Source organism: Plectropomus leopardus, chromosome 9 (assembly GCF_026936395.1).
Source record: "Plectropomus leopardus strain MGB_pleo_1.0 chromosome 9, ASM2693639v1, whole genome shotgun sequence".
Lineage (NCBI taxonomy): Eukaryota > Metazoa > Chordata > Actinopteri > Perciformes > Serranidae > Plectropomus > Plectropomus leopardus.
The window spans coordinates 6,160,912-6,184,505 of NC_142184.1; the positions used below are offsets into that span (position 1 = coordinate 6,160,912).

At 39.4% G+C, this 23,594-nt stretch overlaps 3 protein-coding genes across 5 annotated transcripts in view; 1 reads left to right on the plus strand and 2 right to left on the minus strand.

Moving 5' to 3' along the window:
- Positions 1 to 6,030, plus strand: part of syt6a (synaptotagmin VIa) — a 79,404-nt gene extending 73,374 nt beyond the window's left edge. Inside the window, exon 7 of the mRNA XM_088081820.1 lies at positions 855 to 6,030. Coding sequence (XP_087937946.1) covers positions 855 to 926 — 72 coding nt within the window. The 3' untranslated portion in view covers positions 927 to 6,030. The remainder of the gene's footprint in view (positions 1 to 854) is intronic.
- olfml3a (olfactomedin-like 3a) overlaps positions 5,708 to 23,594 on the minus strand; it is a 32,590-nt gene continuing 14,703 nt past the window's right edge. Inside the window, exons 2-5 of one of the 3 annotated variants that reach the window (XM_088081821.1) lie at positions 21,827 to 22,749; positions 20,862 to 21,043; positions 18,730 to 19,039; positions 5,708 to 7,667 (exon numbers count right to left, since the gene is read on the minus strand). In XM_088081821.1, coding sequence (XP_087937947.1) covers positions 6,883 to 7,667; positions 18,730 to 19,039; positions 20,862 to 20,876 — 1,110 coding nt within the window. In that variant the 5' untranslated portion in view covers positions 20,877 to 21,043; positions 21,827 to 22,749 and the 3' untranslated portion in view covers positions 5,708 to 6,882. The other 2 variants (XM_042492092.2, XM_088081822.1) reach the window with 2 other exon arrangements.
- Positions 11,767 to 18,719, minus strand: LOC148188666 (uncharacterized). The gene has a single exon (XM_088081819.1). It carries the CDS (start codon positions 14,994 to 14,996, stop codon positions 13,224 to 13,226), a length of 1,773 nt encoding a protein of 590 aa, XP_087937945.1. The 5' UTR covers positions 14,997 to 18,719; the 3' UTR covers positions 11,767 to 13,223.

Genomic DNA, 23,594 nt, shown 5'->3' on the forward strand with positions numbered 1-23,594 from the left:
CTGATTAAAGTTTTTGTCAGACACCGGCTCAGACAGCCTTATTTCCTCGAGTCGTTCCAGAGCCTCGGGGCCCTGACTGCAAAGGCTCTGTCCCAAATTAGTGGTCATCCTGGACTTTGGGTTAAAAAACAAATAAACAAAAGATCTCTGCTCTCAAACTACACAATGGCTCATAAAGGATTAAAGGGACCGAAATAAAATCAGGAGTCAGGCCATGAGGAGATTAATAAGATCTTAAAATAAATCCTAAAACAAACATGGAGCCAATGTAAAGAGGGTGAAACTGCTGTGATGTGATTGTACTTAAAAGCCTATAGAGAGCCTGCAGGGTATAGCTGTATTTTTACGTTGTTGCAGTTCATTTTATTTTATTTTTAAAATCTGGTTGTTTTTTTGTTGTTGTTTTTTAATCCTTTCTTACAAAAAAACTATAAAATTATTATTATTATTAGTAGTAGTAGTAGTAGTAGTAGTAGTAGTAGTGGTAGTGGTAGTGACAACAATAATATATTGCTTTATCAGTACATTATTTTTATTGATTCATTTATTATTATAATTAATTATATTATTATTATTATTATTGCCATTGTTTTTATGATTTTCAGTTTTATAATTTCATAATTCATTAATTGTTTTATTTTATTTTTTATATTATTTAAATGTATCTTTTATTATTTTCTTGTACCCACACCATACTATAAAGGAAAATTAATCTCAAAAACACGTTGTTCATATGTTTCCAGAGCACTGACACCTTTGTACAGATATTTTGGGTTGACCTGCAAATGACAGTGCTGAAAAAAGAGGCAGCATATGTGTTATGAATCACGTCCTTGTGTCTGTGTGTCCTGCAGTGGAAGGCGAGGACAGCCAGCTTTGACAGCCAAGGCTCCTGCCCCTCCCCCCGGCCCCCTGCGAGTCCCTGAGCCGAGCCACCTGTGACCCAGCAGCCCAGAAGGGGGTTTCCTCCCTCCTGCTGATCCACTTCCTGTCTGTCTGATTGAGGAGAAACACAACCCCACCGTCTCTCCCTCTCTCTCCCTATCTCCCTCTCTCACAGTCCCTCCCTTCCTCGAGTCTGGTCCCAGAGCGCTCCAAAGAACTGATTTAGGACCACCGTCAAGTCAGTTAGTTGTGTGAAGTGCAGTCTTTTCGGGTTTTAGGATTTGAAGTGTGGGTGTTGTGATGACCCAGAGCTGCCCTCGTCGTCCTGTGAGGAGACTGGCTGGGCGTCCGGTGTGCAGACATTTAATATGAGGTGGACGGATCTCAGTGGAGACTTTCCACAGGCTTAAGATTCAGCTTTGAGCTGCAGAGACTCTTTGATGGAGAGCAGCGGAAGTTTCACCGAGTGCTGAGGACTCGGCCAGAGAAGAAAAAAACTTCAACTGGATCTGAGGCAATTTCAAAAACTCTCCAGCTCTCTCTCATTGAATTTTAAAATGCTGTATTAGCATAAAAACCATTCTGAACTGTAGCATTTTGGAACTATTAGATGTAAAACTGCTCCATTCGTCGTTATTGTTTGTGAATAGCAAAATGAATTTCAAAGCTCCAGCTGAGTTCACTGTACTTCCAGTTTCATCAATAACATAAGCAATTATCTGATCTGCTGCGTGTTGAGGGGAGAGGTTGGATCAGGTAGAAACTAAAATATTCTCAAATTGGCAATTTGCAGTTTTAGTGTGTTCATACAAGCAGCCAGGACAAGAACTTTTCTGTAATGAGGAGGAAAAAACAACAGGATTATTGGTATTCACGAGAGCAAACTGGCTGCAGTGTTGTTACTGATAACCATTCTAAAATTATTTTCAAATTTTTAACAACATCTTTGAAACCTAGAGCAACATAATTTATCTTGCGCTGCTTTCAGATGCTTTCCACAATATTTGAACCTCTGAACCTTTGAGCAAATTGGTGTGATTTCCTTTAAAAACATGGAGAAAAGGCAATAAGCAGCTTGGCAAGTTGTTCCAAAAATTGCAAGAAATTAGTAGACTTAGAAAATAAATTAATACATAAATAATTTTTAATATAAAAATAATAATTTAATATAATAATTTATAATTAAATAATTTTATAATTTAATTTAATAATTTTATATACATGTTTTATAATTACGACAATAACATACTTCAATTCTGTTACATAACTGTTTTTTTTAGCACTTTTTCCTCAAGTATGATTTGCCTTGTTTTTTTATTTAACTTTTTTTTCTTTTACAAATTTTCAGGCAAATTTCTTGTACTTTTCACTGATTCCTTCCTCTTTTTTTACAGATTATTTTTGAGGATTTTTTGTGGCCTTTATTAGACAGTTACAGCCACAGCGTGAAAGGGAGGCAGAGAATTAGGGAATGACATGCAGCAAATGCCGAGGTTTGAATCAAGACTGCAGTCGCTGTAGCAAGGGCATAGCTTTTGTACACGAGGCGCCCGCTCTACCAGGTGATCCAGTGGGATCCAAATTTCTTGCTAATTTTTAGGGTTTTTTTTCTGTCACTGCTCATTGCCTTCTTTCCATGTTTATGAAAGAAATCAGGCCAATACGCTCAGACTGACGAAGGCACAAGCTGCTTATAAAAAACAACAAAAACTGAAAGACATCCTAGAAAGAAAAGATTTTACAATTTTGACAATAGCTTTTTTTGCTGCTGGAGCTCTGGAGGTTTCCGCAAACAGGAAAATTGTGAGCACACATTACACACCCTTACCTCCTTCTCTGTTTGATGTTTGCTTTTAAGCAATTCTCACCCTTTTCCTCCAGATGAAACTCACATAAACGCTCATGTTTTCCTTCAAACACTGTTAGAAAGCACTTTTTCATCTCCCATTATTCTTTTTTCTGAGCAGGTGTTTAGTGGATGTGTATAGTTTCATGTACAGCCGTCTGTATGTTTTGTTTTTCCTAACCAGAAAAGATATAATGATAGGTAAATATTAAAAAAAATTGAACATTTTGAATATATGTAGCTTCGTTGGTGGTGATGACTGAGAAAACTCTGGAAAAAGGTGAACACATTCATCATTTAATCTTAGAAACATGCAACTTTCTTGATGTTTATCCTGTCATTTATCACGCTGCTGTACAGGAAGTGTGTGTTTAAATTTGCCATCCAGATGTTTGATCTGCAACATGTGGGGCATTGATTATTTTTGGAGATATCTGATGTGATTAAGAGAAAGACTATAGCGGCACTATTCTATCAGTTGACTTCGTATCAGAAAAATTTTCTTCAATAGGTCCCCGCATATCTATTTTTCTCCTCATAAAAACGTAAAGTTTTAGAAAAGTAATTGTTCGGGTGAAAAATAGTAAAGCATTTATAGCTTTTAATTTAAAAAATACATAATGGAGGTTCCATATATCTTTGTAATGAGAATAAAACTAACTTTGGTTTTTATTTACATTATCTTCCTCCAGTTTACCCCCCAGTGGTTTTCTTTTCCTGTAACAGGCGGGCTTGTGAACATTGAGATATGTGTGCACACGGGGGTAGAGGACATGACTAATGACCGAGAGCTTCGGAGAAGAAGTCGTTTTTGCCATATAATGCACAAATGGTTGCATAATTTGTGGAAAATGTTCTATATCCCACAAGGAAACCCGTCATTCAGCTCAGAGTGAATAATGAGCTATTAGTTCTGGTCAGAGCCCTGGATTTTCCAACGAGTCCTCCAACCACTGTGACTTGCGACCTATAGGAGCTTTTCTAAATGGCAACCTCGAAGACTGAAAAATGAAGCCAACATGGAAGTGCAAAAACTGCACTTCCTGGAGTGGCCACTTGAGGCCGGCTCCAAAACAGAGAACATCTTAATAGATTCCAGTATTTAAAAGCCCAAATTCACAGTCGAAATAAACATGTTTACAGCCTGTTATTAAAGACAGTTATGACTCGTTTGCATTTTATTAAGGCTACAAGTTACATTTATTTAGGGTGGGGCTGCTTGAGTGACAGGCTGTCTGCGAGGCGTCACTACCAAGCCCCCAGGAAACGCACCCGTGGATGTATTATAAGGAAGTCTGGACCCCGTTCATTCCTATAAGAGCTGCTCATTGGCGCATGATGCAGAAAAAGCAGGTGTAGAATTGTTTAAAATACCCAAATCTACTGGCCCATAGAGCATGCGCACTAGAGACTGACGGCATCTGAGTGTACCCTCTGGACGATTCATTCTAGCACCAACCCACTTCCTGGGGGCTTGAGTGCCCAAAAAGACAATGCAAAAACATGATGTAATTAAAGAGCGCCAGTCAAAACTCAAGTGGTGGAAAACCATATAGGAACCATGATGGAATAATTTTTTTTGTCATAGCTTTACGTGTAAGGCCACTGACCAAGTGTGTGTGTTTGACGAGATGGTAGTAAATATGAAATAGTTAACTTTGTTTTCACTGCACTTTGTCACATTTTTTTGTTATTCATTTTTACGTAAAATATTCCCACCTATCACTACAGTGCAACAGCCATGTTAGAGCCAACATCCAATGTCTGTAAAACAAACGCAAATTTTGGAAACGTAAGATGCCACATATAAAATTTGCCTATAAACTGTAACTATATTAGTTCAAAACAAGTTCTTTCCAAAACAATGAAAATATCTGTGTGTAAGTCATCATGACACTGTGAAAATGAGTTTTCTACCCGCCTGCTGCACACACATCCTCATTTCATTGTAAAGAAACCCGTCTATAGCTTTTCATTAAAAAAGACGAAGTAATGGAGTTTCCATACGTCTTTGTGATGAGAAAAAAAGCTCCACATTAATTCAGTTTCTTTAACATTTTCTTTGAGTTTCAGGTTTGCCCTCCAGTAGTGATAATTTTGTTTTGCTGTAATAGACAGGCACAGATACCATCAGTGCATCCAGGGCCGGCCAAATATGAAGCTACGGAGTCTGTGTGATATCAGAAACTGCCAGGAAACATTCACAAATTATATTCAGAGCAGCTTGTTCAGATCATGTCTTTTTGATATGAGGACAATTTACTGAACAGCATCCGTATTATCTCAACAGCGACTTAAATCTGATGCTTAACAATGTTCTTGGCTTCGACTGGTCTCGACTGCTGGAGCCTGATTCAGCAACAAGAGGACAAGTGATACTACGGTTAGTAAATTTTGGGGCCAGACATCGAGACTCGAGCAGATGCTTTCAGCAGACAGATCTGTTTTAGCCATTTCCTTCATGGGTACCCGAGCGAGCTGTTTAGTGCCTCGGTGTGTGCGTCTGGGAGGCTGAGACGGCAGTGTGGGGGCAGCGGATGGGTGGACGGGTCAGCATCTACAGAGCAGTGGCATTTCTCTAATTGGCACTTGTTACAGCTAGAACGAGTCAGTGCATTATTGTTCGTGCTTAACGTAATCCATCACCAACACCCCTCCACAAATGTGACAGTTTGAAATTTCCACACAGTTGTTTTGATGGTGAAATTCCTCTATAATGGCATTATTCATAGATTTATTATATTTATTTTAGTGTTGAAACAAGTGGTTAAAAAATACTTTTCTTTTTTAAAACATGTGCTTTACGATGGTCATATATTTCTCTGACAATGTGGCGTGTTTTCATACTGTAGTAGAAGAAACCTGTTAAATCAATTTGCCTCAGTTTATGGACTGTTTCGAGACCTTCTAGCTTTGCCTAATATTGTAACGTTTCTTGATATGATCTCGTATCCCTTCCAACTGTTATGATAGCACTGAATTTCCAATTTTTTATTGAACATTTTGTATTTGTAATAATAGAAATGTTTGAGAAAACGTCCTGGTGATTGATATCAACAGTTGTTAGTTGAGACAAAAGTCTCCTCTGAGTTCCTAGATCATTATCAAGACTCACAATATGAGTGACCCAGTGTGTAATAAACTGAAATATCATACATAGTGTCAGCCATAAATTGTCTTTCTTTTGTTCCAACTTGTCTGAAAATCGACAGCAGAAAAAGTGTTGTTTTTTTCCTCTGCTATAAGTTCTGTGATATGATTTTCTTTTCTTTGATTAAAAGACTTTATGCAAAAATGGGCACCACGCTGTGAGTTTTGTAGCAATAACAAAAACAGCATATAACGACAACGCAGCCAGCAGCTTAACAAGCAGAAATGGGCACAAAGAAAAAGAGATTTTGTCTGTATCAAATGGTCAAATTAAATAGAGGGGAGGACACAAAACACCACATAGCAAGTACAACTTGACAGCCTCTAATGAACTGAGTGGCATTTTCATGTTTTGTTGTGGTATTTTACACACAAAAGAAAAAGGTCAAATTAATAAATAGGAGTGCAAAGGCTAATTCTTTTGCCAAAAATGTGTGTCTTAAAGGTCCAGTGTGGAGGATTTAGAGGGAAGTATAGGCTGAAATGGAGTAAAATATAATTTGTGTATAAACATCTCAAAAAAAAGAATTGTTGTGATTTCGTAATCTTAGATGAGCTATTTATATCTACATAGAGAGTGGGTCGTCATCTTCAGACATCGTCATCGCAATTTCAGTTTGCGCAATTAGAGGGTTAATGGAAACCAGCCTATTGAATTCTGCTAATTTTTCATCAGCTCCATCTCACCATCACATCCCAAATCACCTTTTAGTGTAGATCCTACACACTCTAAATCAGAGCCCTGGTCCGTTTGTTTTGGAGAGGGAGCGACCTCTGTGGATAATCTGTCGTACATTAAAAACCTTGTGACCAATAAACACTGACGGAATTCAAACCAGGAGAAGTTTCAGCTGGTTGCAATCTGCAAACGTCAACACTAGATGCCATTAAATCCCACTAAATCTTAAACACTGGTCTTTTAAATCTACTGTTAATTAAGAGTCTGAAGGCTACTGCTCCTATTCTTCATATCTGCCTCTGAACACACCACTTCCCCGCTGTCACACCAGGAGCTTCCTCTTCATGCTCAGTCTGTAAATGATTTGGTATCCATCGTCCCAGCCGTACAGCTGTTTCTCCTCGGGGCTGTATTTCAAACTGGTGTGGGCTCCGTACCTCCTGGGGAAGTAGATCAGGGGAGCCTCCTCACTGACCACCATGTCGTTGACGTCAAACAGGCACTGGATTCGGGACCTGCTGGCCATACGTGTGTTGTAAACGACATAGACGGTCCCACAGACTACAAAAGCCGCCTCTGCGTTCTCTCGAGGGCACCGGGTGTCCCAGATTTGTTCTATATCCAGCGTGTCGGGGTCCATCTTTGCCAGGTGAATGTTTGGTTCGTCGCTGCTGGAGGCATATAAGAGCCAAAGCCCTTCGCTGTCGGCTGCAAGATCCGCAACAGTTTCTGGGTTTAGGCTGTAAACCGTAGCTTGGCTCTCCACTGGGAACATGGCGGTGTCCATCACAGAGCCACTCAGAAGGTCATATTTGACCACCTGCACATCTGCATCAGCCTCCTCCTGTATGTAGTACAGATAGCCGTTATAAACAGCGCTGCCAGGACCGCTCCAGTCAGAGGGCAGTCTGATCTGTCGGCTGCCGTTGACGCCAAAAGAGCGGGAGAAGTCTTGTACAGAGTTAAACTGGTAGATGCTGTCTCCTGATGTCCCATTAAAGACGTAAACTCTGGACGACCTGGAGTCTCTGGTCCACATGCCCTTAGGACTGCCCACTCTCTTCAGGATCTTCACTGATCTGATGCCAGAGATGATTTCCACACAGTCTGCAGGGAGAACACAAAGAGAGGGATCATGTTTTGTGCTGAAAGAAAGTGACTGTTTGCTGTACTGCTGCTACACCACTCAAACTTTCCTTGTTGATATCTGAAATGTTACGCTGCAAACACCAACAGGACTCTCATGTTTAATGTTACAGTCCCTAAGGCAGTCTTGTGCACATTCAAACTTCACAAGAGCTAGCTCAAAGTTTGGTTCACATGGATTAAAATGATTCAGAATATGTTCATAGTTCACAGTTTACATTCGAATTTTGAATTAGGTTTACATTCTCCTCAAAATTAATTACCCAATCCCTTTTAGTAGCTCGGTGTGGCAACCTATTTTGACAAATAAAGGCCTGTCTCAATTAGAGGCACGGTTACCATGCAGTTCATTTTGATGTAAGTTCTTTGGGTGTATAAAACCGGGTTGTTGGCTACCTGCTGGAGACGATGTTAGTTAGCTGCTTGATCACACAAACAAATATAAATGTTTAAACTTTAAAGCTTAATTAGATTGTCAACTATTCAATCATTCAGTTTATTTTACTGAAACCATGAGTACCAGAGAATAAGTAAGGCTGGCCAAGTAAACAAAAATAAGGCAAAAAAGAGGTTTAACCCTTTGAAACCTTTTTATTTTTTTCCTTAATTCCAGGAAATTTTATGAAACTTGTAACTTCTTCCCATGTTTTTGAAAGATATAAAGCCAAGCCAGTTTCAAAGGGTTAGATAAACAATTTGATTTCCCATCTTTGCTGAGCAACAGTTTTTGTGTGAAAGAAATTAAAAGCCCATCTCATATAGATGCCTGTCTAAAATGTAAGGCAGTTGAGTTAAGTACTTTAACCAAATAATTTAATGGGCTATTGATTGGAGTTTTACGGAAGTTTTTTCCGTACAGACGTTTTTTCTAGTGGCTTGTATCTTCAACTCTTTATACTAAAAAACCAGTGCTTTTCTATCTATGTTTTAATCTTTGTTATTGATGATTCAAGACGGAGAGATTCATGCTGATCCCGATCATTGAAGCGTTCCAACTGTGAGTCATATTGTCTGTGTCGGCAGGAGAGTCTCACATATGTGAAAAATGAATGGGAGCTAATTAAACTGGCAGTGACATTAGCTCCATGAGTTGGTTGAAAACGATGGATCTGGCTGACTTATTGTTTCCTGCTAACTCATTTTAAAATACGAACATTATAAATGGTCTTAAAGGTGCTGCTTATGACTTTCAGAACATTCATACAGTGTCAAAAAACCTTTTGCAATGTCAAGATACAGTGGAGTAATGAAGATAGAAGAAGGTATAAGGTATAAGGTAAATTTATAAGTCATTTAAAGTTTAAAAAACTAAATTACATTTGTCCTTGATTCTGCTTCATCTTTGGAGCTGGAGAATGAGTTGATTAAAATCAGCAACTACTATTAAAATTCCATCCGGTTGCTCGGCCATGTTGCTCATGATGGCATCACTCAATACCTGCAGTGCATTTTTTGAATTTGCATCAGTGTCTTGCGTCTTTATGGCTTCCAACAAGATCTGCTCATCCAGTGCAACAGCTTGATCTGGGTGGTTAGGGGTTAACCATGTCTCTGTAAAGATGTGATCAGAGCAGTCCCCTATCCTAGAGGAACAGCTTTTGGTCCAAGTCGGGTCAGCCTCGCCCTGATGCTGGCTCTCCTGCCTCTCTTTATCCCACGCTTTCGGTTTTTGGTTTCTCCTCTTTGGTCTGACTGGCTGCTCGGCATATGCTGTTGGTGGGGACCCGCTCGCGGTCTGCTGCATTCAGTTCAAACCTCACACAACTTTTCTCAATGTTCATAAGTGCTTCTCTATCATAGAAAAGTGGAGCTTCAGCAAAAGGGGTCATCATGTCGAAAAAAAATAAAAAATAGCAAAAAAAGTAGAAAGGATTTGAGGAGCTACAGGCTGCTGCAGCTACATGCGCTGCTGTCATCATAGCAACTAATGGAGAAATGAATTGAGAATGAAGTCAGGCTACTTCTGTGTGTTCTGTGTTGGTTATTTTTGCTGTAAGGTTGAGCATTTCAACCCTTTGAAACATGATTTCTTTTAAAAACATGGGGAGAGGGCATTAAGTAACTTAACAAGCCATAGCCCGAAAATTAAAATGAAATCAGTAAAAAAGAAAAAACAATTACAAGTCGCCTGAAAATAATGCCAAAAAATGTAAAATTAAATAAATACATAAATAAAATAAAACATAAAAAAGACCCCGAAGAAAGTGCTGAAAACTGTATTTAATATAAGTATAATTTTTCTGTAACATAATTTTGAATAAAAAATTATAGTAATTCTAAATAGTTTTCCTGACATTTTCCCAAGTTTTTTTTCTCCTCCTCCTTTTTCTCCTTTTTTTTCAACTAATTTTGAAGTCATTTACTTGTCACCTTTACTAATTTATTTCTTGAAATTTGTGGGACATTTCTTGCCAAGTTGGTCATCGCCTTTATCCCCTTGTTTATTTAAAGAAATCAAACCAGTTCACCCAGGTTTCAAAGGGTTAATATTAAGGTGTACAATGATTAACTCTATTTAGAGACAGCCTCAAGTGGCCATTTAAGAAAGAAGTTTTGGGGAATTCAGCCTCAGAGGCTGCCACTTGGTTCATACTGATATCCAGTGACTATGATGCCTATAACAAGACACATTTCTTTCTTTATTCTGGTTTCAGATTCACCTTTAAAAAACATTACTTTTTTGTCCTAAAAGAAAAATAGTCAAGAACAAAAACAGAAATCTCAAATGCCTAAAACAGTTTTTACTTTGGCAGAAACTTTTGTTCATGTGGGACCACATCACTCAAAGTAAAAGGCAGATCAAGAGAACGCGAGTGTAAGGCTTTAGAGGAAATAGGGAAAACTGTGGGTTGCATCTTGATGCTTCACCTCAGATTACATGTCTCTCTGTTGTGAAAAATTATGCAATTATTGTATAAACATCTCACAGGTGTGAATTTAATATAATTATAATGATTTAGATCTCCCAGCTGGCACGATTAGATCCATTAGCATGTTTCAGAAAAGCGCCATTTCTCAGCTGAAATATGAATCTGCAACCTAACATTCAGAAAGCATCAAGCCGCCTGCAGCAGTCAATATCCAGCTCCCCAAATTAAGGCAAATTCAAACCAGTCAGGGGGAAATTGGACAGACAGTCTCATAATGAGAGGAAGTATGAGTGCAGAACACAGACAGCATGAAGATGCTCTCTATAAAAGGAGTAAGATTAATACCGTGCTTTCGCTAAAACACACAGACAAAGGATGTTCCCCTGATGTGTCCTGGAGCAAAATTAACATCACAAATCTGAGATGGGTCCCTACAATACACTGAAGTTCGTTTTGGGTCACTTGACAGACATTTACAATGGATCACTGTGTGCAGAGGGAACATGAGCTCAGAGAATAACGCCGCTGACCTCAGGGCAGCTTCCTGTCCCTCCTCTGTGCCGAGTCGCGCTCCAGATTACACAGGAGATCTTACAGAAATCTTTGCTCTGCATTGTACCGTTATCTAAGAGAGAAATCTCCCCTGATTATGTAGAGCAGGAAAACTTAACATGCCTCACTTACGGGCCACTTTTGCAAAATGACAATGGCCAATCAAAGCAGTCCCATGTTTATAGGACTGTAGTACGTTTCAAGGATTTTACAACGGTCTGATTTGAGTACATTGCTAGGATTTTTGTGTACTTCTCAGATCTTAGGGCATTTCTAGGATTTTGGGACATTTTGGGGATTTTAAGACATTTCCCGCATTTAAGGACATTTCTCACATTCTAGGAGATTTATTGGATTTAAGGGCATTTCTAGGATTTTAAGACATTTCTAAACTTTCCAACACGTCTTGGATTTAGGACATTTCTCTGATTTGAGGACTTTTCTAGGATTTAAGGAAATCAGGGTGTTAGTTTGTTAGTTTGCTTTGATAAACAAACTGTATGATGCTGTTTTATGCACTCTGGCACCTTACTTATTCTTGAAGTACAAAAACAATTCCCAGTGTGGATCACTTTTTTTTTTTTATTGTGAATTACAGAATGGCAGGGTGGGGGAGGGTGGGTAGGGGGACACTTGAACCGCAGTGTAAAAACTCATCTCCCGATTTTAATTTTCTCATTTCAAATCTAAAATTGTTGGTCGCCATGTTCACGCAACATCAATATATCAAGCTCTTATTTTGGGACTTCGGCCAAGCAGCAGTGTTAATTTGAACATTAGCTAAATATTTAGAATCATGACATAATGATTTAACATATAACATTTAGATTTAACATCTAGATTGAAAATTTAGATTTAACATATCACAAATAACATTTAGATTTATTATTTAACATTAAGATTGAATATACCACATTAATATTTAATATATAACATTTTTATTTTTACAGTGACATTATGTTGAACTTTTTTTTTCAGGAAAGAATAGGTTTGTCAAAGTTCACAAATATTGCTCTAAATGTGTTTAAAAAGTGACTTTGAAAAATTCACACCTCTTTAATCATGTTTTAGAGCCAAATGTGGAGAAATGTTGCTGTTTCTGTCAGAGTGCACAACTTTACAATCAGCGCCCCATATACAATGACAATAATTTATGAATATTAATTAAACGATTCTCAAAATAATTTAGTTTGAGATCTCATTTCCTGATGCAACATTTACTGATATACCCCAACTGTAAAGGCAGAAATTTAACTAGACACTTCGTAGACAATTCAGTTCAACCAAATTTACATGATGAAAAAGTGATTTGACTGCTGTATTTGTGCTGGCTTGAGCATTTTAGACAGCATAAATGTCTCCTCTATTTAATGAAGATAAAGATCAACAAAGATTCTGTGCCCTTTCAGGCACTGCAGCAGATCGACAATAGTTAAACATTGCAAATCTGTGTTACTTTATACAGCCTTGTTTGTGTAGTGATGAAGAAAAATGTCATACCATAATTCAAAACTTTTTTATTATTATTATTTATTTAGATTTTGGGAGAACCGGAGCACCCGGAGAAAACCCAAAAGAAAAGGAAAAGTGTACTCCACACAGAAAGGTCTGGCCTGAACCAGAACCTCGATGTGAGGCATCAGTGCTCACCACTGATGGTGTACTGAAAAAGGGAAAGAGCAGAATAATGCTGTGTTCACACCGAATGTGATGCGAATATATATACATATATACATATAAACACACACACATATATATATATATATTGGCGTCTTAACATTTACTTTGCAATTTCGCATTGCATTCATTGTGAACACAGCACCTTGTAACTTGGAGAGGGATCAGTGCTCACCACTGATGGTGTATTGAAAAAGGGAAAGAACAGAATAACGCTGTGTTCACACCGAATGCGATATATTTTCATCTTTACATTTACTTTGCAGGAAAGTGCAGAAGAAAATGTAAAGACGCAGAAGTAAATGTAAAACACATACGCACGTTAAACACATTGCATTTGGTATGAACACAGCATTATTCGATATTGTATTAAGAAACACAAAGCAGTGAGGATTATAACTGGACTGTAGATAGCCACTCAAGGCCTCCTGGGCAGCAGCTTGTTGCTGTCCTGATGCCTCTTAACGGCCCTAGTTTGCGCAGTGGCATACCTAGGCACTGTTTGACCAGTCTCCATTAAGAGTTTTTGGGGCCGAGCCGGACACCCAGGGGGAGGACATGGTGCTAGAGGTGCTTCCTTTGAATAAATAAATGGAAGGCTTGGGTTAGGATTAGCTGGTGATGCATTCAATAGGTTGTGGTTGTTGCACCTCTGGGAGTGGCCTGGAATTTGCTTAGATTCCGCCATTTTTTGGGGGAGGCCACTGTCTTTGGAAGGTCTGTCTTTGACAAGTGATCTTAGGTTGTCTTGTGGCCTTGGGGATATGGCAGGCTTTGAAAGCAGACCTTTGTGGCCAATAGGTGGCAGAGGTGGCTCTTTCATACATTTCACATATTCCTGCCTGAAGGTGGTTGTATCACCATTTGTCCCCTTCAGTGGATGGTAAGGGCCCTTTGGCTTTGAAATTGCGACCAAAGGTGTGTACCTGCATGGAGGCTGGAACCTCTCCTGGTACGTGGTCATGGAGGACAGTGGCTGCACTCTTTGAGGGCCAGGCTGCTTAGTGTCGCTGTAATTGGGCTCAACATCAACAGATTGTTTCTGGAGGCCACTTTCTTTGGAAGGTCTGTCTTGGACAAGTGATCCTGGATTTTCTTTTGGCCTTACGGACACAGCAGGCTTGGATAGGGGACCACTGTGGTCAATGGGTGGCAAAGGTGGCTTTGGGGTCACTGGTGAATGTTTTGCACATTTCACATATTCCTGCCTAAAAATGGTCGTATCACCACTCGTCCCCTTCAGTGGATGGTAAGGGCCCTTCGTATTTGAAATTGCGACCAAAGGCACATAGGTGCATGGAGGCTGGAACCTCTCCTGGTGCTCTGTGGTCATGGAGGACAGTGGCTGTGCTCTCCGAGGGCCAAGCTGCTTAGTGTCGCTGTCAAAAGGTTGTGGTTTTAGCATGTGTGGGGCTAGTTTGGAATTGGCCTCAACATCAACAGATTGTTTCTGGAGGCCACTTTCTTTGGAAAGTCTGTCTTTAACAAGTGATCCTGGATTATCTTTTGGCTTTACGGACACAGCAGGCTTGGATAGGGGACGACTGTGGTCAATGGGTGGCAAAGGTGGCTTTGGGGTCACTGGTGAATGTTTTACACATTTCACATATTCCTGTCTAAAAGTGGTTGTATCACCACTCGTACCCTTCAGCTGATGGTAAGGGCCCTTTGGCTTTGAAATTGCGACCAAAGGCGTGTACCTGCATGGAGGCTTGAACCTCTCCTGGTACGTGGTCATGGAGCACAATGGCTGCGCTCTTTGAGGGCCAGGCTCCTTAGTGTCACTGTCAAAAGGCTGTGGTTTTATCACGTGTGGGCCTACTTTGGAATTGGCCTCAACATCAACAGATTGTTTCTGGAGGCCACTTTCTTTGGAAGGTCTGTTTGTGACAAGTGATCCTATATAATCTTTTGGCCTTAAGGGCACGGCAGGCTTAGATAGCAGACCATTGTGGTCAATGGGTGGCAAAGGTGGCTGTGGGGCCATTGGTGGACATTTTACATATTTAACATATTCCTGCCTGCTTGTATCAGCACTCGTCCCTTTCAGTGGATGGTAAGAGCCCTTCAGATTTGAAATAGCAACCAAAGGGACGTAGTTGCTTGGAAGATGGAACCTCTCCTGGTACTCTGTGGTCAGGGAGGACCATGTTTTTGGATAGCTGTTTTGCTGCTTTATTGTTGGGTTCATTTTTTATGAGGCACTGATCCCAGTACGCTTTTTGGCTTCCTGCTCTTTTGACTCTGTGCTAGAGGGGCTGCCGAATTATTAAATGGAGTGATTTGTCAATCAGCGGGAACCTTCTAAACATACCTTAAGAACCCCGGCAGCTGGTGACATCATGACATTCTTAGTGACATCACTTGCTTTAAAGACACATGAACATTCTAAAGAATAAAAAAAAGAATATTCTTCAAGAACAAGAACATTTTAAATGATAATAATAATAATGGAATGCAGTCACTTTTACCAGTTATTCTTGTAGTTTTTCTCCTACCACAAGTCAAAATATTGACTTTGAAAAATGTGTGTTGGAAAAAAATAAATAAATCAGTTATTGCAGTTTTAACACAAAGTAGCTGAAGCTGTTTTTATGAGTTTTTTGGTATTTGATCCAACTATTTAAGTAAACTTTGACCTAGGTGAGATGTCAGGAGATCTCCAAACCTAGTATAATTCATCCTGACAGCAACAGAGATGTCTTTATCAAATTTCATGACAATCCACACAGTAGATGCTGGAAAAATGAAAACTTTGACCTGTATCAAATCATGAAGAAAAAAGACAGTCAACAACTTACATTACTCACATTCATCAAATTAACAACAGCCAATTTACACAGCCTGACTTTTTGTTTCAAGACATGAAAAGTATCCTCAACGGATCGCACAAAAGATACCTCTGATATGACGTCACCTCTATTCTTTCCTCAGTAAGACAGAAAACGTTCACATGAGGTTGCCCACTGGTTGTTGTAAACAGACAATGTAAGCATTTGGATATTTAACCTTCCACCTCAAGGAAAGCTGGGCACGCCGTCAGTAATTTAGCTAATGGGGTGGTTTTTATTACAGGACTGAAACAAAGGAAGAACTCGTAACAATAAAAACATGCAAAGAATGACATGCTTTTTTCAGATACTTCCACAATATGTGGTGTTTCAGAGTTGTTGTGAGAGACCTGGGATGCAGCCATGACGGACATGTCTTTGGGGACCGGCAGACGGAGCAAGACGCACCATATTTCACACAGCTGTTTTTCTGGTTCTGCTGGGAGTCTCTCTGCTGTGCTGCCTTGCTGTGCTTCCGTTTACTATCCTTCTTTGCTTGTTCTGGCAGTGCCATCTTATAGCCAGAGGTACATGACATTACACAAATCTTCTGGTTCAGCGTGTTCTTGCACATTTTAAACCTGAACTCATTCGATGCTACAGTCAACTGTACCAAATAAATCCTGTTTTACTTTAAAATCTGACATCATAACCAACCCATTTATATGACTAAAGGTAGAGTGATAAAAACACCTCTCAGTATGCAGCAATGCTGCTTTAAAAAAAAAAGAAGAAAGTAGGACTAGATTTGAAGTAGTTTAACCCTTTAAAAGCTGAAGCAGCATCACTTCTTTGTGCTGCTTTCAGTTTTTGAACATTTGAACCCAACAAAATTGGTGCAATTTAAAAAACTCTGGAAAACAAGCCATTAGCAAATAAAAGCCAGGAAAATGAGCATAATTACATATTCAAAATTATGTTATAAAATTATTATAATTTTTAAGTGTGTTTTGCAGGTCATTTCCCAGTTTGTTTTGGGTTTTTTCTTTACTATTTCTTCAGGTAATTTTCTTGTACTTTTTAATAATTTCTTGCAAAAGTTTGCGTAATTTATTCTTTAGTTGCTCATTGCCTTCTTCCAGTGTTTTTGAAAGAAATCAAGCCAATTTACTCAGGTTTCAAGGGGTTTAACTGTCGAAACCTAATAAACTTGCAACTGAGAAGATTACTGACAGCAGAAGAGAGTGACATTTTGTCGGTTTTCAATTTTCAAAATCCACTGTCTTCTTCATCTCATGTCAACGTTATTCTGTGTCAACGACGTAGAATAACATTCAGTCATACAGTATGGACGAGAACAAAACCAAAACACGCAAAACTTCCTAATGTTTGCGTCCACAAAATGTGAAATTCTAACGTCGTTAGACATTTAAAATATCATCAACCTCGATTTTCATTCCAACCCTATTTTAATGTCTGTCCCACATAAGGGTCCAACATCTTTCTGACATCATATTTACATCTGGTGCCATCTGGGATCTCTAAGGCAGAGCGAAGCCACCCTACAGAGGAAACCTATTTCCATCGCTTGTGTCTGTGATCTCATTCTTTTGCTCACTACCCAAAGTTTAAAGCCGTAGGTGACGTCTGAGACATAGACTGACCGGCAGTTAGAGAGCTTAGTTCCTTCTTCACCGCAATCACTGCATCCCTGCTGATGCCTCAACAAAGTACAAGTACTCAGCAAGACCTAGAGAAGCGTAGCCATCATTTCAGAAGTGAATAAGCCGACTTTTATTGAGTGATTTATCATCCTCTTACATTCAATTGTGTCTCTCCTTAGCGACTAAAAAACCAAATAACCACAAACAGCCACAGTATGGCTAGCTAGCCAGTCATAGGTAACAATAACGTTAGTATTCTTGTTCACCAAGCTAAACTGGCATCCAATTAATCTGACATCATTTAGCGAACATTACCAACAGGCAGCAGTATTACTCAGCATTCACGGTTTGTTTTGAAGAAGAAATGCAAGCTTTTTTGCCTCTTGGTATTTTTGTTAAAACCAACAGTTCAGAGCAGTGTTGCCGGCGCATGTCTCAACTGTGTCATGTGATCACAACAATACAGCGTGTGATAACAGCGCCCATTCATGGTGCATTTCAAGACCGCTCGGAAAAACGAGGTATGACAGGTTACAAATTAATTGAATGGTTGTAAAAAGTGCAGGGGGCAGAGGTCACAGATAGGGGATGTGCTGGGGACATGTCCCACGTATACTCCGCGTCCGCTACACGCCTACACCCAGCACCCCAATCAGACGCCAGATTTGGCCCCCGGGCTGTAAGCATAACACTGATGTGGAGCATGATCAGCATTATGATTCTGAGCGCAGCATTTATGATATAATTCTTGACTTTATGTGCCATTGATTGTCTTATTAAGTCAGCGCGAAAGAAAATAATTCAATATTTTCTTCATTTGGTTTTGTAAAAACAGTATGTGTAAATGTTACCAAAGGAATTTAATGATCCATCTTTGGGGATTAAGCTTTTTGGAACCAATTAGAAATATAGATCTTTTGCTAAGTGTGCACATTCAGTGAAATCTGTCGATACAAAGTCTGAGGTGTTTCACTGAATTTAAAATCTTGTTTCACCCCTTTCCACATGCACGCTCTACAGGGGTTATAAGTCCTTGTATAATGCTGAGTAAATGACTCAGTGCAGCGGTTATATCTCAGCATTGTTTGTGGCAGCACGCCTCGGGATCTGGAGATTATTAAGACAAACGCTGTGCTCAAACAAGCAGGGGAGTATCTGCGCTGAAATAAATGAGTTGTATCAAGCCGCATTTCTTCTGGAAAACATGACTGACTCAACTGACTGAAAGCACTCCATTAAATGACTTGTAACAGCAGTGTGTTTGTTTCCCATTTTCCAGACGCATGGCTTTTCCAAGAATCGGCAGAATGTGTGGTGTGGAGCCTGGTGTGATGTGTAAAGCTAAAATTAACTGTAGGACATACAGTCTGTATATCCCACAGGTTCTGACTGTGCCAGAGCTCCGTCATGAATGAAAATGAAAGATCAAACGCAGCCATCCCACAGAGCACATTTGGCTCAAGTGTGTCTGTACTTCCCTGCAGCTCACCAGTGACTCTGGAGTGCAGCTCCTGCCAGTCCTCCTCCTCCTCTCCTCCTCTGCTCTCCTCCAGTCCCCAGGCTCCTTGCTCCACCACCTTGTCTGCTTTATTCGCGCAGGCCCGAGGGGAAGTCTGGGTCTCTACGTAGTCCATTTCTCTCTCCACCCGGTCCACTCGGGCCGTGGCTCCTTCCAGGTCTTTGAACATCATGCCGTGTTCATTTTTCAGCCCGTCCATGGCCTCAGCAGTTAGCTTTTTGAAATCCAGCAGCTCTGTGTGGTAGCGATGAGACTGATCGTGCCACAACTGCATGCGGTCCTACCAAACATAGGTACATCAAAACAAATGTTATGATAAACTGTAGGAGTTTTTTTTGTATTTATTTACTCAAGTGAAGACCTGACCAGCAACAGAAGGCAGTATTTCCCACACATTTATGCATTTGTGGAGGCCCGCCACAATAAACCCTTTGAAACCTGAGAATATTGGTTTGATTTCTCTTTAAAAAACATGCAAAGAAGGCAACATCAACTTTACAGCATGGCCCAAAAATTTGCAAAAAATTAGTAAAAACATTACAAGAAAACTGCCTAAAAATAAGCAAAAAATAGATAAAGTTAAAAAAAAACAAAAACAAAAACATGACCCGAAGAAAGTGCTGAAAATATAAAATTATACATATTTATTTGATCTATTTATTCATTTTTTCCTTAAAATATTTTCAAATATAAAATTATTGTAATTATAAATGTAGTATTTGTTGACATGTTTCTCCATTTTTTTGGATTGTCATTACTAATTTCTTGCAATTTGTGGGACATTTCTTGCCAATTTGGTCATTTCCTTTATTTCCAGTTTCCTCAGGTTTCAAAGTGCCAAAAAACTTGTGAAAGGCGTCTGAATGTAGCACAAGAAAATGTTGATCCAGGTTTAAAAGGGTTAAAACATCTGCCACCACAAATAGATTTCTTATCTTGGAGCTGGACTGGTAATTGGGAGCACTGTTATAATTTATATATAAGCTACCATTCAGTTATGCAATGCATCAGACTCTCAGAGTGCAGTGCATACTCTGGGCACAGATGGAGTAGCACAACATTGGGCATATTGAAAGTGAAACTTAACTGCTCATGGTGCTTGGTTTATAACTTCGCATTCAATTGCAGTGGTTGCACCTCTCATCTATCGGTCTGATCATTTCTGAAGGCAATGGCAAAGGTGAACTTTTTTGGCTTCATGCACCAGTGAGATACTTTTATAGTAATGAAAAGGGCCCGTCTCCAAAGCTGTTCCCACTTCTCAATGCTAATTACCAAATGTTAGCATGTGAAATCACAAAAAAAACAAGAAAGTAAACATGATAACTGTTTGCAAAACATCACCGTGTTTGCATTAATGTTGGTAGTTACTAGATTTTAAATTTAGCTCAATCACAGCCTCACAGAGCGGCTGTTAGACTTCTCACCTTTTATCACAGAAAGTAAAATACCCCTGTTTCAATCAACACATTATAACCATCACCAAACAGAAATAGTTTCTCAGTGTTGTGATTGACACGGTCAGCGAAACAGGTAAATTATTCAGAGCAAGATGTAATAACGGTACGACGGTCTCTCCACTGTCTCCTCCACCACGGTTTCATTTTCTCCCTTTGCTTGCTGTGGGCCTGTGGTCAAATGGAAATGAAAGTTCAATGAAAACTCGCGTGATGAATTGTCGTGTTCATATCAATGCAGAAGTTGAACCAGTATATTGGAATTGAGACTGCAGGGAAGCCACAGGGGGGGTTGAGGAGAGCAGGATTTAGCTGTAAATAGACAATTCATTTCATGCGGGTAACAGCTTTAAGATTGTCAGTTTTGCATTGCAAGCTGCACCAAGGATGAAATGAAAATTTCCGTCTCTGAAAATATACTCCAAAAGAATACATTAAAAGAATTATTTAAATGAGAGTTCACTGAAATTACTCACCGAGGCAGCCAGACATGTAATCCTCTTGCATTTCATATCATAAGCCAACAAAAGTCTTCCCTTACACAAACTTGCCGTCTCATAACCTCCCTTTAAAAACACAATACTGAACTCTCTGTAATTTGATTCACTGCCTGAGGCACTTTGTTGTAACACAGCTTCGTTTTACCTTTGCAGAACACATCTTTCTGCTGGGATGTTTGATGTCATGGCAGCAAAGGTTGAGCTTGTACTCATTACTGATGTGTCACCGTCTTAAAACGCTGCAGGAATGGTAATGTTGTCGGACAGAAACTGCATGCTGCGTGCATGGACTGATTTTCCCTCAGAGGCCCCGGCAAAGTTGATGAGCTGGGCAGAGATTGCATTAATTGGAGTGCACTGGATAAGGCATTAAATTCACATAAAAGGAGGCAATCAGGAAAATATCAACTTGTACATCTAATTTTTTAATAACTGCTACTTCAGACATTACACTCCAAGGGTTAGATTAATGCATGTTTTTGGGGGAAGTATTATCTCTGCACATTGCACATTTTCTTGACACTTAATACTGTGAACCAGTGGACATCATTAGGCCTGGGTGTCCAAGGCTTCAGACCTAAATGTTTTACAAATAGCCCCAAATCTAAATATGTATATGTATATATACTGTATATATATGAAGATTGAAAACCACAATATTTTTTTTGGCTTTTACAGGCATTTAAAGTTAAAAAAAACATAGTGCTTTAAGAATTATTTGATATTATTAAGAGACGCACGCCTAAAATAGATGATATTATAATATCCATTATCCTTCCATCAACACCCCCCGCCCCGACCCCACTAAGAGGTTTGGGCTAAGCCCCCCAATGTCTTAAATCCTAGAAACACCCCTGCTATGAACTTTTGCATTTTTTATGTCAAAAACATATATTTTACATATTTTAGATTGCAGTTTTTCCTTGACTTTTGCACTTGTTTTTCCTTTTCTGTTATTGTTCTGCTTTAAGGTTGCTAAGACGAATCTTTCGAACTTGGCAGTAAAAACCTGATTCTGATTCAGTGGCATCTGTGCTGTCTCTTAACTCACAAATAAAACACAATATATTGATTAGTAATCAAATCATTTAAAGGGGTATTGCTTCTTACCTCAATAGCCAACAACCTGTTCTCCAGATAATCCATCAGCCCCTGGTAGTAATACTGGGCTCCAGTCAAAGTCCAGGCAGCGGAAACAAGGAGGACAAACACCGGCTTCATTATGAACCGATCAATGGGGACAGCTCAGTTTCTTTGTCCAGACTTTAGATGCTCCTTCAGGTTTTTTTTCCTCTCCTTGACGTGTTGCTCTGCAGAGCTTCACACAAACACTTTGTACACAGTGTAACTATATGTACAAAGACGTGAGAAAGGATAGAGCGTGAGTATAAGAGGCCGCTCTGAGAGTTTCCAATTCTTTGACCGCTCTCACTTTGCTGGAATGTTTTCACAAACTCTCAGGGAGGAGCCTTGAGCCTCTTACCCCTCTCTGTCCTCGAAAAGTGAGTGTGCTCCACTCTGCGTGTGCGCATGTTGGTGTTTGTTGCACAGGTTGTGCACACTGCCTCGGGCGTGTTAGCAGGGATTAAACAGAACGCAGCTAAACAGCTCTGAAAACTGTTGATTCTTAGAGTTTAAATGAAGTTAATCCCTGCAGGGTACAGTGTTGTTCATGGCATAAATATGGCTAAAAGTCCTGATGATTGATGGGGATGCAGCTTACTACAATGTCCAAACTGAGTTAATGAGTCCAGAGGACAGCAGGAACAGGGCAGGGAACAGTTCAGGTAGCTGCAGATCCAGAGGTCAGGTTGCAGGGGTCAGAGGCTGGAAAAGCAAGGGATGAGGAACCTTGAAATTCTGATGATCTGGCCGAGAATGAGCGACTATGGGCCGGTTTTATACTGAAGGGCTGATGAGGGAGAGTGGAAGCAGGTGAGCAGGTGAGTGGGGGGGTGATGTGAAGAGTCTGAGGGCCTCTGGTGGACAGGTAGAGAATGGCAATAAACAGGTCTGGGGAAGCTGGTATCTGGCTGGAGGTAGGGACAGAAAAGCAGAATTTAAATTTATTTTAAGATTATGATATTTGGTTGACAAAAAGAAATTTTCTTTGGAAAATAATGTTTTTTTTCCTTTTTTTTTTTTTTTTAAATTAAGGTGCAATCCGTGCGGGGTCGCTTATCAGTCCCTAACCTAACACAGAACAAATACGTCAAAAATGAAGAAACTGAAATCACAGAAAGGAGAAAGGAAATAATAATGATAATAATAATAAGAAGAATAAAAGCAATTACGATTTTATACCAATATATACTAAAGTAAAAGTGAACCTGAATGATACTGCCGGACTGACCCTGCCGCTGCTCTGGCTATGCTTTGCTGTAAACGAGCAGGACATAACTGATTTTATTATTATTATCATTACTATAATTATTTTCATGATGATAGTAGTCATAATAGCAGTATGCTTCTCCCCTCTTTTTTTTAATTTCAATTTAATATTTTTTCTTTTCTTTTCTTTTTTTATTTATGTATTTAATAATTACCTCATTAATGTTTTCCCCCTTTTCCCCCTTTCTTTCTCTCCAATATACCAGAATGACTGGTTTAGAATATAGGCACATAATTACACACACACACACACACACACACACACACACACACACACACACACACACCACATACACTAACTTAAAATCAACATCCTCGACCCTTGTTGAAATTATGTTAACTGACCTGCTTTCACTGTTCTTGTGTTTATTAGTTTTGCCAGTGTTCTGTCCTTTGTCTCGCAATATATATATATATATATGTATATATATATATATATATATATATATATATATATATATATATATATGTATATACACACACACAT